Source organism: Xyrauchen texanus, chromosome 10, assembly GCF_025860055.1.
Source record: "Xyrauchen texanus isolate HMW12.3.18 chromosome 10, RBS_HiC_50CHRs, whole genome shotgun sequence".
In the NCBI taxonomy this organism is placed as follows: Eukaryota; Metazoa; Chordata; class Actinopteri; order Cypriniformes; family Catostomidae; genus Xyrauchen; species Xyrauchen texanus.
This window is the reverse complement of record NC_068285.1, coordinates 9684569-9701520: the sequence shown is the minus strand read 5'-3', so window position 1 is coordinate 9701520 and position 16952 is coordinate 9684569. Positions and strand designations below refer to the sequence as shown.

The 16952-nt window shown below is 39.3% G+C and overlaps 1 protein-coding gene across 4 annotated transcripts in view; it reads left to right on the top strand.

The window, feature by feature from the left end:
• The first annotated feature begins 43 nt into the window (after nucleotides 1-43).
• snx13 (sorting nexin 13) overlaps nucleotides 44-16952 on the top strand; it is a 42156-nt gene continuing 25247 nt past the window's right edge. For 3 of the 4 annotated variants that reach the window (XM_052135827.1, XM_052135826.1, XM_052135825.1), the window contains exons 1-3: nucleotides 44-185; nucleotides 14834-14946; nucleotides 15061-15163. In XM_052135827.1, coding sequence (XP_051991787.1) covers nucleotides 174-185; nucleotides 14834-14946; nucleotides 15061-15163 — 228 coding nt within the window. In that variant the 5' untranslated portion in view covers nucleotides 44-173. Of the gene's footprint in view, nucleotides 186-547; nucleotides 567-14833; nucleotides 14947-15060; nucleotides 15164-16952 lie in introns of those variants that run through there. The other variant, XM_052135828.1, reaches the window with a different exon arrangement.

Sequence of the window (16952 nt, the reverse complement as noted above, 5' to 3'; positions counted from 1 at the left end):
TGAGTGTTCGCTCTAGTTTCACGCGGACATTATTTGTCGAGCTCGCGCTCATGGCGGCTGCAGGAAGGGCGCGCGCAGTCTTGAAGCGCCTCAGTTTGTGAACGCGAGAAGAAAATAAACGTCACTATGCGGCGGGGATAAAACAAACAGCCTCCGGATTTATATTTTAAATAATGTTTGCAGAGGTAAGTCGGTTTACCCTCAGTGTTATGGCAGATTTTGTGTTTTTAACGCATTTCCCGTTGTGTACAGCTACTGTTAGCTTAGCTGTGTGTTACCTGAACAGGTAAAGAGGCTCACGCTGAATTAAACACACAGTTTGTGTTCAGTGTGGGATTACACACACAGTAATGCGGTGGGATTAGATGTTTGTGAGCACTGACAGCTATTCTAGAGCTATCTCAGCTAACATCAGCTGTGCTCGTGTGTGTGTGTTCACATGATATCTGTGTGAATAATGTGTGTGACAGCTCTGTGTAAGAGGTTCGTGTGTGAAGATTAAGTGTTTTCTGCGTGTTTCGGCGTGTTGTTGCTTAATACTTGGTGGAAATGACTTGCGACGTGGCGTATGTATGAACCTGGTTATTGTCTGTCAGATATACATGTTAAAATGATACAAGCTTCTTTGTTGTTATGTACTTAATATTAAACCAAGCGTATATTAAAGTAAAAGTATCTGTTTTGGATTTATGGCACAATTAACCCCATGTAAACTTTGGTTATGATTGTAAACCTGATATCATTCTGGTTGATTGACGTGTGTGTGTGTGTGTGTGTGTGTGTGTGTGTGTGTGTGTGTGTGTGTTTCAGCCTCGTATCATATGTGTGTACTAAAGTGAACCATGTACCAAATTGTAAAATCTCGTTTTGACTCTACAGCTCTGGAAAAACATTAACAGGCCACTGCAAAATAATCAGTTTCTCTGGATTTATTATTTATCAGTGTGTGTTTTGAGTAAAATGAACATTTTAGTTTTATTCTGTAAAGTACTGACAACATTTCTCCCAAATTCCAAATAGAAATATTGTCATTTAGTGCAGAAAATGACAACTGGTCAAAATAACAAAAAAAGATGCCTCTATTTAAGACCTTGAATAATGCAAAGAAAACAAGTACATATTCATTTTAACAAAATAATGATGCTTGAACTTAGGAAGAGTTCAGAAATCAATATTTGGTGGAATAAACCTGATTTTCAATCACAGCGTTCATGCATTTTGGCATGCTCTCTGCCAGTCTTTCACATTGCTGTTGGGTGACTTTATGCCACTCCTGACGCAAACATTCAATCCACTCTGCTTTGTTTGATGGCTTGTGGCCGTTCATCTTCCTCTTGATCACAATCCAGGGGTTTTCAATGGGGTTCAGATCTGGAGATTGGGCTGGCCATGACGGGGTCTTGATCCCAAGCAGAGATGCTGTCAGATTTCTCAGTGGAAAATTAGCCGTAAGCGGGGGTATTCCTCCTATTTTGCGATAGCCGGTGCGCAAGAGTCTTTCACCATGAACCGCAATGTCCTCCACCATTTTAAACCGTGTGCCCACTCCATTGTGGAAAGTCCGATAAGAGGTTTGTGAAATTAATCAGTCTGTTGTGTCTCTCAGCTGCGATGAGCCTTAATGCTGAAGTTGTTTGTCATTTAAAGCCATTTCCTAGCTTTAATAATGCAGTAGTAACACAAGCGATCGCAAAGAGCTGTTGTATGTAAACACTGGCTGATGCAAAATTCACTTCACGTCACCTAACTGGCTCATATTACACAATAAAATAATCTTCCACCACATGCAACCACCCGTCCGAGTGCTGATGGTGTTGGACTATCAGTACTCAAGGAACATCTCTCGTCTAATCAAATTTGAGGACTAGACTAACAGGACTAACTGTTGTATATTTGATCTTATCAAGCCTGAATGAATGATGGTCTTGTATGGGGATGTTTTTGAGATAGTCTGGAGGAATGACAACAATCTGGTTTTATGACACTTGTCTTGTGTGGGCATATGTTATATCAGCCTTTGATTATGTAGTACCAAAAGAAAAAAACATCTGTGTTGAATGTAGAAGACCATTTAAACTTAAGCAAACTTTGATCAGATCGTAAAGAAATTCGAAGGGTTGAACGACCCTTATTCTGCACTATTGAAATCACATCAAATCTGTGGCTGTGTTTTGTAACCTGATGACAGACGCATGAGATGAATCCTCTTGAGCCACCTGACCTGCTGTAAAAACGCTCGCACGTGTCTCTGCCCATATGAGGACTTGGACTTAATCACTCTGTCTTTGCATTTCAGGACTGGACCTAACAGTTCATTTAGAACTGCAAATGTTTTACTAGCCCAATGAACCAAAGAGTTTTGTTGCCGTTTTTTTTTTTTTCTCCAGGTAATTTGTCTGTGTAAAATAAGAGCTATACATGTGCGTGTACACTGTACATAGGCTAAGGAAAATCCCACACATCTATTGGCTATAGCATGTAGTTGAGAACCAGTTAATAATTAATTGGAATGGCATGCAAAACATGCTGTCATTTTCTTGCAATTGATGTGTGTGTGAGTTTCTTTTGTTTCCGCAGTGCTCCACCTTGCAGAAGTAGGCGTAAATGCATAAAGTATGCATACTTGAATGGTAGACATCTTGCAGTGTGTCAACAGAGGAATGCAAAACTGTCTGTTGCTGTAAATGGCCAGTGCTTGACTACGAGCGGTTATCATGTTACAACACGATGCTTGTAGCTTAGTTCTCCTGCGTGTGCTGGACGTGCTCACAGTGCATTCAGACATGTGCTTAAGTAAATCTCATTATCTGATCTAGTGACCAACCGATATGGGTTTCTGCTGATATCCAGAGAGCAGGGTGGCCAATAAGCCAATACAATGCCTCTATATTAGGGATTGGCATTCATCAATAATTTGGTATTCGAATATTTAAGCTCATAAAAATCAAATATTCTATTATTTAAATGAAGATAATTAATGAGAAAGAGACATTGTACAATTATTTTTTTTTTAGTCGTAAAGGTTGCGTCATCATTATAAAAAACAAGCTTCTAATTATAATCAAAACAAGCTTATATCATGTCCTGTGTTTTTATTTTTTTATATTTAAACAAGCAATGCGTGAAAAAAACCCAGCTAATGATGTAGACTGATGCAGTTAATGTACAGGTAGAGCTGGGCGATAAAACGATATCGATAAATATCACGATAAAGAAAATCCACGATAAGCGTTTGAGGAATTTTTTATATTTACTGCGTGTCGCTAAAACACAAGCAGTTCGGCTTTCTCAGGCTGCGTTTCCACTGGGGTGGACGAAATCCGCTCAAAGGCGCTCACAGCGCTAGGAGAGGGCTTGCACTGCACCGCTGCCAATCCTACGATTCACCTTATGAGCATGACGCTCGGCTTTCATAGGAATGAATTAGGGCTGGGATAAACGATTATTTTTTAAACGATTAATCTAACGATTCATTTTTTTCAGTCCGATTCCATTTCGATTCGATTAATCGACTTGTGACAACACCGGTAATACCGGTTTTATCGGGGGTGGGGGTGTATAAAATGTAAAAAAAAAAAAACATTTGCTGGGAGTTTGATTGACTGGCGATCTGATCAATCAATCATAATACGCCATTTTTGTCCGACAAAGTAGTCAGGAGAGAGAAGATTAACGTCAGTGGATTTGAATTTGAATAATGTATTGTAGGCTACCGTACTGACGTCTTTCCGCGGTTAAAACAACAGTCCTTCTGATGTAGGCTACATTCATGTTTAGCCGATTTGATGCTATAAATTAACCAAGGAAAAGATGATCGGTTCACGAGCAGCTTTAACTGAGGCAATCTGTCACGACACATTAAAGAGCCACAAAATAGTAGGCCTATTTATGGTTTAATTTTCTTTGAATGTCCAAATTTGAAAGTTGAGACTTTATTAAATGTTACCTGCTTGGTCCTGTCTGTCAGCACGTTGTCAGTGCCCGCTATGTATTTTTCACGACATTCATAGCTATAAGCGCATTATTAATAGCTATAAGCGAAAACTTTAGGTGTCGACAACGTATTATAGCCTACTCCAACATCGAATGCAAAGTGGGGAGTTGAAAAAAACTTACGGTGCTCTGTCATCTGCAGCTGCAACCGGGTGGCACTTCTTCAGGTGCTGGTGCATTGCCCTGGTGCTAGAATGGAAGGCCATCTCCATTTTGCAAAGATGACATATCACGGAATTGTTTCCTTTTAAATTAAAGAATTCCCAAACTTTAGAGGAACGAGTGCATGCCGCCTTGCACTTCTGATAGTCTGAGGAGCCACTCGTGTTGCTACTACTCGCCGGCGCCGCCATCTTTGTTTTGGGTCCGACAAATCGACGCGCATATTTTGCGTCGACGTATTTTTTGCGTTGATGACGTCGACGCGTTGTCCCAGCCCTAGAATGTATTGAAAACGCTCTCCGCTTCGCTCACAACGCACCAGTGGTAACGTAGGGACAGACTGGATGAACTTGCTAATGCTAGCTGCCTTGCTAACAATTAGGTTACGTCGGACACCGTATTGATTCCATCCGCACCGCAAGACTTCATGACATCGGTTGCGTCCTCTCATCGTCTCTAGTGAAGAGCGCGACAGAACAACAGTGATGTGGACAACAGCTCTGATCTTTCTGTGATTTAATCTTGAATATTGTTCTCTAGCACCAAACATGCCTCATTTCTGCCCTGTCCCGCTCCGCACGTGTCGCCTCTTTTCCCTGCATGTGTGTAGACATGAAGCGCCGCATGAGTTAACGTGGTTTCAAAGCACCTTTTGTCCCTTCTAAATGTATCTTTATTAATCAGCACGAGCCTTTAATAATAAACAAATCCAATAAACAAATTGATTTCTGTTCTAATTTTGTGAACATTAATTAGATGTCTGGAATGGATAAGGAAAGATTAAAATTACTAGTTGGTAGACTAGTGTCTGACTTTAATGAAAATATATATATATTTTTTAAATATTTAAAAAAATGTTTTCTAAATGTTCTCTCGGGACACCCTTGAACCCACATTCAGCATCATTCCACAGTCACAAGGGCTTCTATGCCCCATACTTTAATTTTAATACTGGACTGCTGTCACTATACTTCAGAACAAACAGATGATCTCTTAACATTCATTTTCAATTGATAAACGGTAAAATTGGTAAAAGATCCCGCAGACCCCACTGCTTTGGCCGTCTCTGGACCCCCTGTGCAGTTTTGTAGAGACTATTTTGACTGTTTAGAGTAATTTTTTTCTTATTTTCTTCCGTCAGCTTTGAAATAAAAAAAAGAAAGTGCAATGTGTAAATATTGTGAATATCGATATCGAACAATATGAAAAAGATTAACAATTTTGGCCATATCGCCCAGCCCTATGTACAGGACGATTATATAAACACTCGGGATATTATAGTTATCATGTTTCTATTGTATCTCATGTCATGTTTTTGTTGAGAAAAACAAGCATATCCACATGTTCAGTTAACTATACTCATTTATACACACACCATTTAAAATTATGGGATGTCCCTTACCTCAGCTAGCCTAGTCTTTCTCGGATGCCATGTTTGTTGTTTACAGAAGCGTCGTGAGGATTGCGTTGCAACGGGGACGCTGCTTTCTGACGAGATGCACATATACGAGAGTAAAGTGTACACCGCTTATCCAGTACATTTAAACAGGAACCCAGCTTTCTCACAGTAAGCCACATTCTCACAATAACCCGCCTTTCTGGTGTCCATCTGACCATACTGACAAAACCATTTTCTTAACAAATGTGTTCAACTTGTGTCCAAACTCAACAGCGCCACCCAGTGCATTCTGATATAACTGCCAGTTTTAGTTTGTGTGTTCAGGATTTAACATGCATCTCACCGTATATATGGCCAAAACTTTGTGAAATTGGAATAGTATTTTTACAACTCGAATAATTATTGCAGAACGAATATTCGACTACTCGTGCACATCCCTACTATATCACACAATTGAAAGTAGTAAATATCAAAAACATAAAATTGCTGAAAATATGAATAAACTCTTATTTAGCACTATATTTACTCAATTTCACAGAACTTTAACTTTGTAAAAAATAATATTGCATTTTAAATGGTAGATAGCAGTTTCTGTTTAGTCATCAAATAATTCTTCATTTGCACATGATGAAAGTGTTCATATATTAGGAAGAAGGAAATTACAGTACACACGGTAGTCCAGCAATCATGAATGGCATGTCCAAATCACATTTTCTCAATCAAACCATGTGCACATACAGTAATCAGTGCATTTATTTATATCACACGAGAAGCGCATTTACTTTGAAGGTGCACTCAAATGCTTGTGCGGATCCAGCGCGGGCAGCAATCTCCTGACAGCTTAAATGGCCTGGATCGCTTCGACTGTCACGGACTGACCGTCATGATTTGTGAATCTGAGGAAATCTTGATCCTGAAGTTTTTGGTTCTGGCTGATGGAATACGTGCTTCAGAGGAAGATATTAGATGAGCGAGTTGTCCTTTGTCTTTGAGGACTGTAGAGTGCACGTTTGTATGAAATCTGCAGTTTTTTAACAATTTCAAGCATTGTGTAGCCTTCATTCCTCAAAACAATGACTGACTGACGAGTTTCTAGAGAAAGCTGTTTCTTTTTAGCCATTTTTGACCTAATATTGACCTTAAGACATGCCAGTCTATTGCATACTGTGATCACACAAAGACAAAGACAATGTTCAGCTTCATTTAATGAACCAAATATCTTTCAGCAGTGTAATATAATGGCAAGGACATAAATACACATTGGGACATCTACAACAAAATAAGGTACTTCAGATGTTGAAAAGAATGATACAGATAATAAAATAACATTCATTTCTAAACAACATTTCCTCAAATCTCCCATCTCCTCTTTTTCTGTGATATTGTGTTTTTAAATTTATATTCACTTGTAGTGCTATGAATGTTTGTAATGGCGAGCGTGTGTGAACCAACAGCACTTCGCTTTTCACGTGAATCACTCTGAGACTGCTGAAAACAAGGAACCATGAACCTAACCCGTTCAGTCTGAAGCGCACAGACGATGTATTCATTTAATTAAAGTGAGGTGTGCCTTAACTTTTTGTGTTTTAATATTCACATCTGAAGATATTGCAATGTTGATGTTACTTTAATGAATTGTACATCCCTGAAGGACCGTGAAATCAGGAAGCATTTATTAGCCAAATTAAAAAGTGCATTAAAATTGAGATATTCACAAATCACACTTTTGAAATGTACATTTGATATCCTCTGTAAAATCATCGCAATGAATTCGATATTTCACCCAGCGCTGTTTGCAGTCCATTAGACTTGCATAAAGTGACGTATGTCTAAGTAAAACAGGTTATTCTGCAACAAAAAATGTAGGGTGGGACTTTATTTGATCTATTTGGAGTTTATAAAATTGTGAAAAGAGGTTTGAGCAAGAGGGGTTGAAAAAGAGGGCTTGTTGACATCACCTGAAAAGGAAAGTAAATTCAGAGGCAGATAAAGTTATTACATTTTGTTTATTTTCTTTGGAAGGTCATGCACCAATGATTAGTGGACAATAAGAACTGGGACCTGTATTTAGATAGTGTGGTTTGAATTGATTATACTGTTGCTATCAGTATAATGTAGCCATAGTTTGATTTGTCCAGTGTCATATGAGTGTTTCACTCTTTTCCTGTTAGGCAAAAGGCATAGACCTTGATAATACACAGTCTCAAACACACACGCAGTGTTTAGGGGAAGTGGCACCTGAGCTTGGGGTTTTACGCCAACCTTAAAATAGACCTGTCTGACCTGAATTAAACTCTGATGGCTAATGAGATTTTCTGACTTTACATTTACACTTAAAACCTGTGGAAACTTTCGCAGTTACAGTTATGAGCCTGTAAGCTCACCTCCTTTATTGGGTCAGATTGTACGTAGTGACTTTAGCTTAGCTGACGATCATGTTTCAGGAATGTATGTGTGTGTGTGTGTGATTTCATAACCTGTAATCGTACAGCAGTTGCCATGCAGCGTAATGTTAAACAGTGTTGCAATAATGGAGAGATTCTGTTGGTGGATTTTGTTTGTAGGTGTTTGAATGGATAATCTTAGTCTGGCTAAAGACTCTGTTGACCAATTCTCTGAGAACATTACAAGACAGAATGCTCAACCAATGAGATCGCTGCACTTGAGCGTAGGGCTGAAACAACGTCGACAATAAAAAAATAATTGCAGACCAAAATGTCCATTGTCGAATAGTCGTTTGATCTCATTTGACGCAACATGAGATCACGTTAAACTCTAATGATCATGCGCGAGAAGAGCACTGCAGTTTATGCCCGACTGAGGAGAGGAAGAATTACACGGCTTACAAACGTACTCTAAAATTTGTCGAGCGTCTTAAAAGGAAACATCCCGGCGTTACATCTTCAATGCAGTTATATTTAATGCATTATATCTTTGTGTGACGTGTAATATGGAAGCAGACCATGTAAATGACTACAAACTCCGAAACTGGCATTTCTCTGTGCAGTTATCGCCTCTTCTATGAGTTGCGCAGTGTCCCGATCTAAGGGGGAGAGATTGAAACTGCACCCGGCTGATGCACGCTGTTACGGGGACATTCATCCCTCGAGCGCGCACTTGCTGCAGCTGGATTATAACATGATGGCTCACGACTTATTGAATCATAATGTGAGTCACCATGCATTTCTTATCGTGAAGAAAATTGGCAATATGCAGCTTTATTAATACGGGAGAGTTTTTTTTTTGTGAGTTAAAGATGGATTGAAGTGAACAGAAAGGAGAGAGAGGGTTGTCTTCGCCCCATTATACACTGCAAACAAAATACGTTTTTGATTTGTTGTGGCTTGTTTTCCAATATAAATATCTAAAGCTCCTTTAAAACAATGGACCGTTATTTTAACAGCTATAATACATATATTATATACAGCTATATATATATTTTTTTAATCTTATAATGTTTAAAGGTGCATATATAATATTTTAAATTTTCTAAATCATAAAATGACCGTAATATGTCATAATATGGCTTCTCCGAAAACAGTGCTACAGCCAGTATAATCTACTTTGAAGTTTCAATTCCGGCATGTGATTTTTGTTTTATTTTAATTATTTTTTTTTTTGGGCATGTGTGATCATGGCATATGTAATACTAATACCAATAGTATTCGACACTGCCGGGATGCCAGATTTGAACAAGTTTGCAGGCAAACAACACTGCGTGCTGCAGCCATGGAAGTCAGCAAACGAACTGGATCGGAGATAACAGATTCCACATCTAAAAACCACCATGAGGCGTAGTAAAACAAGAATAAATATTGGAGATGCCTTTGGAAGATGGAAATCATTTAAAACGGATGGTGAGTTGGCTAATTTTGGCAACACGCGTGAGCAAGTCTGGGGCGGGGCAGACAACTCTCCAATATTTTTAATTTGGACTGCAGTACCCATTTCCAATGCTTGTTGTCAATCTTATATATAGCACCTTTAATATAATATTAAAGTTGCAATATGTAACAATTTTCTTTGCCAATGTGCGAACAGCTTGTAATGCAACTTAAAACAATGAGCCCTTCCCAGACTTCCTAGGTTGCCTATTAAAGCCTGTAGACTGATTTTTATGTGAAGGGAACGGGTCGCTTTTGCCAGTAAAATCCAAAGGATGTGATGTTTATGTACGCTCCCGAGAGCCTTGCCTCAGTTCTTCTCTTCCGCTATTCAACAGCGACAACAAACTGCAACACTAGGTAACGTTATCTTAGAGATGAATCGAGCAAATGTCCGGCTCACAGCACAACGCCTACTCCTACACAAACTCAGAGGAAGCCCAAAAAATATATCTACTGAATTCTGTCTGGCTAAGCGGGAACGTGATCGTTGTTGAGCGAAAACTAGAGTGAACTTCGGCAGGGCATTTGATTCCTGGAGGGACCTTCGGTTTGTTTTGGGGATCAATAACTGACCCTGAATTGGCGTAGTTATTACATAACTGCAAAGCATGTGAAATATAGTGGCATAAGGATTGATCTGTGTAATTTTAGCTAACTTGATCTTGCCTGCTAACGCTGACAAACTATCTTGCTTCGTAACTTTCAAATAATTTCAACGATTTTCTCTTTATAGTAAAAGTCAGGTATACAGGATACATTTAAGCAAATATGCTGGTTTCTTGATCGTAGTACAACATATGACCTAGTGCAACATAACTGCAGTGCGACAGTAAACTATCTGGTATAGTTCGGTAATATATAGATGTGTGTATCAGTATGCTATGTTAGCTGATAAGTAGTTTTAGTTTAGTCTCAACGTTTGTAGTAAAACAATCATATCTGTGTAATTTAAATTATGCTGCCTTATCTATCAGCATGATGCCGGTGAATCACGTTCAGTCTCTTTGTACATTATGTCATTGTTTTGGATGCTCATTTGCGTCCCAATGGAGTGAGTGCATGAGCACGAGCAACAGGTAGCTGCTGCAGTTCACTTAATGGCCACAGGTGTCACTAATAACAAGGGTGAATCTTGCATACAGCACGTTTAATAATACAAAAAATGTCATATCTAAAAGTCCTTTAAAAATAGATGCATTTTCCTGAGAAGCAGCATATAAGATATTTAGACTTGCTTTTAGAGAATAGATCTGGGATATAGGTAGGCCTATAGTTACAATATATTCACTTATTTTTAGGATACATTCTCTTAAAGCAAGTCTAAAAATCTTATGTTGCTTCTCAAGTAAATGTATTTAGGATTTTTAGATGATTTTAAATGGAAAACAAGACAAAAACACTTGTTAACAATATCATGTTTGCAGTGAATTTCTTTACTGAATTAAACTTAAAAGTATTTTTTCCTTTTAATTCAGTTTAGAGGTATTTTTAAAAGATGATTTTGTCCTCTTTATTGTCAGTAAGCACGTTTAATACAACCTTTAAGTCGGGGCAGAAGCAGAATAATCGGTTAAGAGCTAATGATTAATCGTTGCAATAATCGCTGAACAGTCAAATAATCGCCAAATAGTCAAATGATCGTTCTAATAATCGTTAAATTAATCAATTGTCAAAATAATCGTTGGTTGCCACCCTAGTTGAGAGGCCCATTAATGTCTGGTTTTACACCTTTCTGTCCCATATACTGTATGCCTTACCAGTGAGAAATGAAGGATGAGCTAGTTTATGTATGGGATTGGAATTAGGGGTGGGCGATATCTCGATATTTAAAATATATCGAGATATTTTTTAAACACGATATGAATTTTGACATATCGTATATATCGATATATTGTTTATATTCAATTCTGATTTCGGCACTTTGCTCGCTTGCTTTCTCTGTGCTGTGCTCTCGCCCCTCCGCCTCGCCTCGTCTCCTTGCTTTTGCTCCCCTCCCTTCGCGTGTTGTCTCATTCAACATGGCGTCAGCCATGAACCAGCCCGGAGGCAGAACTCGCTCTAAAAAAAAAAAAGGACAACTGGCTCCATTATATGGAGATACTTCAGTTTTAAGGCGTCAGATGAACAGCAGACAGATGTCTACTGCCGTGAATGCCGAAAGTTGGTGCCAACCAAAGCTTATAGCAAACTTGTTTTTGGCTATTTGTTGATGGCTACAACAGAGTTAATGCAAAGATGAGCTTGAGTTGTTTTATTTTTGAATGAAAAGGCAATATGTATTATTTGTTTTAATTTACAGTTAAATTATTATTATTTATGTAATCAGGGATTTTTTTTTTCTTAAATGTCGCAGAAGCACTTTGTTCTTATATATGCACTGCCTACCTTGAGTTGAGTTGTTTCATTTTTGAATGAAAAGGCAATATGTATTTCTTCCTTTATTTTACAGTTAAATAATAAGAAGCACTTTGTTCTTACGTGAACTGCCTACCTCTTTGCACTTTAATAAAAAAGGACTGTGGTATTTGGCATATTTGTTTATATGAGGGTATTTTTCCTGTAAAGATATCGAGATATATATCGTATATCGAGATATAGCAAAATATATCGAGATATATTTTTTGCTCCATATCGCCCAGCCCTAATTGGAATAATATCTTCCTGCGGCTGTTCACTTACAGTACGACTCTCTTCCCGCTGGATGAAGATGACGTCACCTCAAGTGATCTGCTTTGAAGTGAAAACATGTTAACGTTAAAACGCTTGCTGGATTATTGCATGTTTGATGACAAAGAGAACAGCTTTGCCAGTCCGCAGTGGCTCATAATCCGTTATTATCTGCTTTAGCATTTGTTTGGTGATAAGAAGGGCTGAAATTCGCTTTTCAAAAGAAACACTGACTCAGTGAACATGCATATCTCTGTCCAACGTGATGCATAAAGTCTTCGACTGCTAATGTTAACTAGTAAAGCATTAGTTAGGCTCTTTGGATAAACAGGAAGGTAAGGGTGTGCGATTATACCAGTTAAATCGATATACCGGTTGTGCAAAATGCTGCTGTATTTTAGGGAATACATGTTCCAATGATAGGTTGCACTACAAATAATCATTATATTATTTGTATTCATCATTAGTTACATTTGCACAATTTTTTTTGCATTAAAACATGCCTTTTCCTTACAGTCTCTCGCATGAGAGTGCTTTCATTTTGTAGTTTTATGGCAAGTGTTTACACGTTTTTCCCTCTGAAAACATGCATGCAACGTTACAGCAGCACCCAGTGAGGATTTGTAACACTGGCTTTATGATTCATTCCTCTGTTTGAACAAATCCACAGGAGGTCAGCAGAAGTCCTGAATAATCGGAGTGAATCAGCAGGTTGCAGGGGTCACAAAGGTCAGGGCTAGGGTACTATATAACCAATTGTATTGTTGACATGAGTTGTGGAGGTAAAATCAGTACTTTTAACTGATGACAATCGACATGAAGTTTGAAGCTTATGATGCCTTCACTGTATCATTGCATCGTGCCATTCAGTGCAGATCTTTTGTTTTCACAGACACTTCTACTCTAACGAATGAGCGGAAAAGTTTAACCTTCAATAATGGCACCGGGCCTTCATACCTTTGCTTCAAAACACCAAATGCGGGAAACAAATCCTAGATACTGAGGATTTGTCACTGGAGCACTTTTTGAGCTTGTAATGGATCTCTCTTTCTTATTTTTGCACATATCTCTGCTGTGTGTGATGCTCTCATAGTGTTTACTGGTTGCCAGTATGTCACAATGATATTTGATAGTTACAACAGAACTGTTCATAACTGTTTAAATTCTAATAAATGTTGCATTTCACTGTTTATGTAAATTGAAATTAAACATATACCTATAAGTGTAGCATGTAACTTGTAAAAGTGTGGCAGGGGGCACTTATTAAAAAATAGATATCGAGGATTGGATCATATCGGCTTTTACGATGTTGGTGATCGGTATCGCCCTCAAATCTTCATAAAGGTGCACCACTAAATTGTAAATTGTCGTGCTACTCTGTGTCTCTGTGGTTCTTTCACTGACTACCATGTAAAGATATAAAATAGTAGGGCAATGATGACATGTTTATTTAGAATAAGATAACACACTCCAGAGCTTCAGATCAAAGACATGAGGGGAAGTGAGTGTGTGTGTGAGAGAGCGAGTGAGAGAGTGTGTGAGAGAGAGTTTGTGTGTGTGTGAGAGAGAGAGAGAGAGAGTGTGTGTGTTTGTGTGTGTTTGTGTGTGTGTGAGAGAGAGAGAGAGTGTGTGAGAGAGAGTGTGTGTGTGTGAGAGAGAGAGAGTGTGTGTGTTTGTGTGTGTGTGAGAGAGAGAGTGTGAGAGAGTGTGTGTGTGAGAGAGAGAGAGAGAGAGAGTGTGTGTGTAAGTGTGTGCGAGTGAGAGTGTGTGTGTGAGAGAGAGAGAGAGAGAGAGAGAGAGAGAGAGAGAGAGAGTGTGTGTGTGTGTGTGTGTGTGAGAGAGAGAGAGAGAGAGTGTGTGTGTGTGTGTGTGAGAGAGAGAGAGTGTGTGTGTAGTGTGTGAGAGTGTGTGTGTGAGAGAGAGAGAGAGAGAGAGAGAGTGTGTGAGTGTGTGAGTGAGTGAGTGAGTGAGTGAGTGAGTGAGTGTGTGTGTGTGTGTGTGAGAGAGAGAGAGAGAGAGAGAGAGAGTGTGTGAGTGAGCGTGTATTTATCACTTTGTGGGGACCAAATGTCCCCATAAGGATAGTAAAACCCGAAATGTTTGACCTTGTGGGGACATTTTGTCGGTCCCCATGAGGAAAACAGCTTATAAATCATACTAAATTATGTTTTTTGAAAATGTAAAAATGCAGAATGTTTTCTGTGAGGGTTAGGTTTAGGGGTAGGGTTAGGTTTAGGGGATAGAATATAAAGTTTGTACAGTATAAAAACCATTATGTCTATGGAAAGTCCCCATAAAACATGGAAACCAAATGTGTGTGTGAGTGCGTGAGCTCTCAGAAGAGGGAAGGGAGGGCACAGATTCGGTCTCTGTGTTTCCTGTCCTGGGAAAAACAGGAAACCTGGCCACTGGACACAATCTCACTCACAGTCTCTCTTTTCATCTGTCTTCTCTCTTTTTGGTCATCTGTCAGGTATTTTTAAGTCCTGTGTCGCTGAAATGGATGAGCATTGGTCACGGTCCAGGTCATGACTTTGATTCTCAGGGAAATACACTTACTGATAAAGATGTAGAGCTTGAATGCACTTTAAGACACATTTTGGGATTAAAGTGTCTGCCAAATTCATAAATGTAATCACCTTAACCTGAAAATGTTTCGACATGAACACTCAGTAAGCCACATACTGCATTAAAAAATTTGATTTACTGTCTGTTTGTGTTTCAGGCCAGTCTGTCCATCTGGGGATGGGGGGGTCTGGGAGTTGTGCTCTTCCTCATCTCATTTGGACCCTTTGCCATCTTTTATCTGGCTTTCTACATCCTCTGTTTCATTGGCGGGTAAGTGAAAAAGGCATTACATTTATATGATTTAAGTCTCTCTCCTCTGATCTGAATTAAAACACCTGTTGATGCTGCAGTTTTTTGATGAAATGTCTCCGTCTCTCTATCTAGGGGATTTGTAGTGCTGCTTTTATTTGGAAAGAGAAACTCTGAGAAACACCTGGAAAGGTGTGAACACTCCTACCTGCCACCTACACAGGTGTCCATAATGAAGGTGCGCAAGTGCTCATTGTAACGTGTTCAGATGTCATAAATATTGCATCTTTATTCCAGCTCTTTATCTTTTATTTAACGGTGTCATAACATGTTTCTTATTGAAACTGAATAATCGGTTTGAAATTATGATTTTATTCATTATGATTTTTGAATGGATTGTTAAAGGTGACCTATTGTGCAAAATTCACTTTTACCTGGTGTTTGTACATAAATGTGAGTCGGCAGTGTGTGTGTGTACACAACCACCCTACAATGTTAAAAGTGCACCCACTCCTCTTCCTTATATTTCTATTAATCAAAATCAGTGTGTCAAAACGAACAGTTTTGTTTCTGCTCTAAAGTGACGTCACGTTAGAGCCTCGCCCATGACTACACACAGTCCGCCATTTTTTCCCACACTGGAGCAGATACAGTGAGAAGAATAATGTCTCATAAGTGTTCTTTTGTTGCTGTAAATTGAACATAAGAGTCTTCATGAACTCCCGGCATCAGAGCCACTAGTCATGACACGGACCGTGCTCATCCATGAGCTACACAGATATCGTTTTATCGATAAATATCACGATAAAGAAAATCCACGTTAAGCATTTGAGGAATTTTCGATATTTACTGCGTGTCGCTAAAACACAAGCAGTTCGGCTTTCTCAGGCTGCGTTTCCTCTGGCGCTCGCAGCGCTAGGAGAGAGCTTCCTCTGCACCGCTGCCAATCCTACGATCCACCTTGTGAGCATGACGCTCGGCTTTCATAGGAATGAATTGAAAACACTCTCAGCTTCGCTCACAATGCCCCAGTGGTAACTAGGGTCAGACTGGATGAACTTGCTAATGCTAGCTGCCTTGCTAACGATTAGGCAAGACTTCATGACATCGGTTGCGTCCTCTCATCGTCTCTAGTGAAGAGCGCGACAGAACAACAGTGATGTGGACAACAGCTCTGATCTTTCTGTGATGTAATCTTGAATATTGTTCTCTAGCACCAAACATGCATCATTTCTGCCCTGTCCCGCTCCGCACGCGTCACCTCTTTTCCCTGCATGTGTGTTGACATGAAGCGCCACATGAGTTAACGTGGTTTCAAAGCACCTTTTAGACCAAAACGTTTGTCCCTTCTAAATGTATCTTTATTCATCAGCATGTTACGAGCCTTTAATAATAAACAAATCGATATTCTGTTGAAATATGAAATAATATGAAAAAGATTATCATGACGATAATTTTGGCCATATCGCCCAGCCCTAAGAGGTGGACAAGCTGGACTTGTAATCTGGGATACGGGCATTTTCGCGGTGGGCCGATGCAATTTGGAGCCAATCCAGGGTGGACTGGCCATTGGGAGAACAGAGCGGTCTGGTGTGTCGGCCGCGAAATGGGCCAAATGAGCCTCGATAAGCTGAAATGAGCCACCGTGTTGTGCAGAACGGACCACAAAACGGTGCCTCGATATGCTGAAAAGGACAGTGACGTTGTTGCTGTAGTAACCAAAGAACAAGCTGTAAAGGCACAGCCCTCTTCCAGTAAGGGGGCGGGGAGCAGCAGCTCATTTGCATTTAAAGAGACACACACAAAATCAGCGTGTTTTTGATTCCACCCAAAACGAGGCATTTACAACATGGTATAATATATGATTCGTGGGGTATTTTGAGCTGATACTTCACAGACACATTCTGGGGACACCTGAGACTTATATTACATCTTGTAAAAAGGGGCATAATAGGTCTTCTTTAAAACTGAGCTATGATATTATTGGTTAATTTTATTTTCCCTGTGTACATAAACGGAAAAGAAGA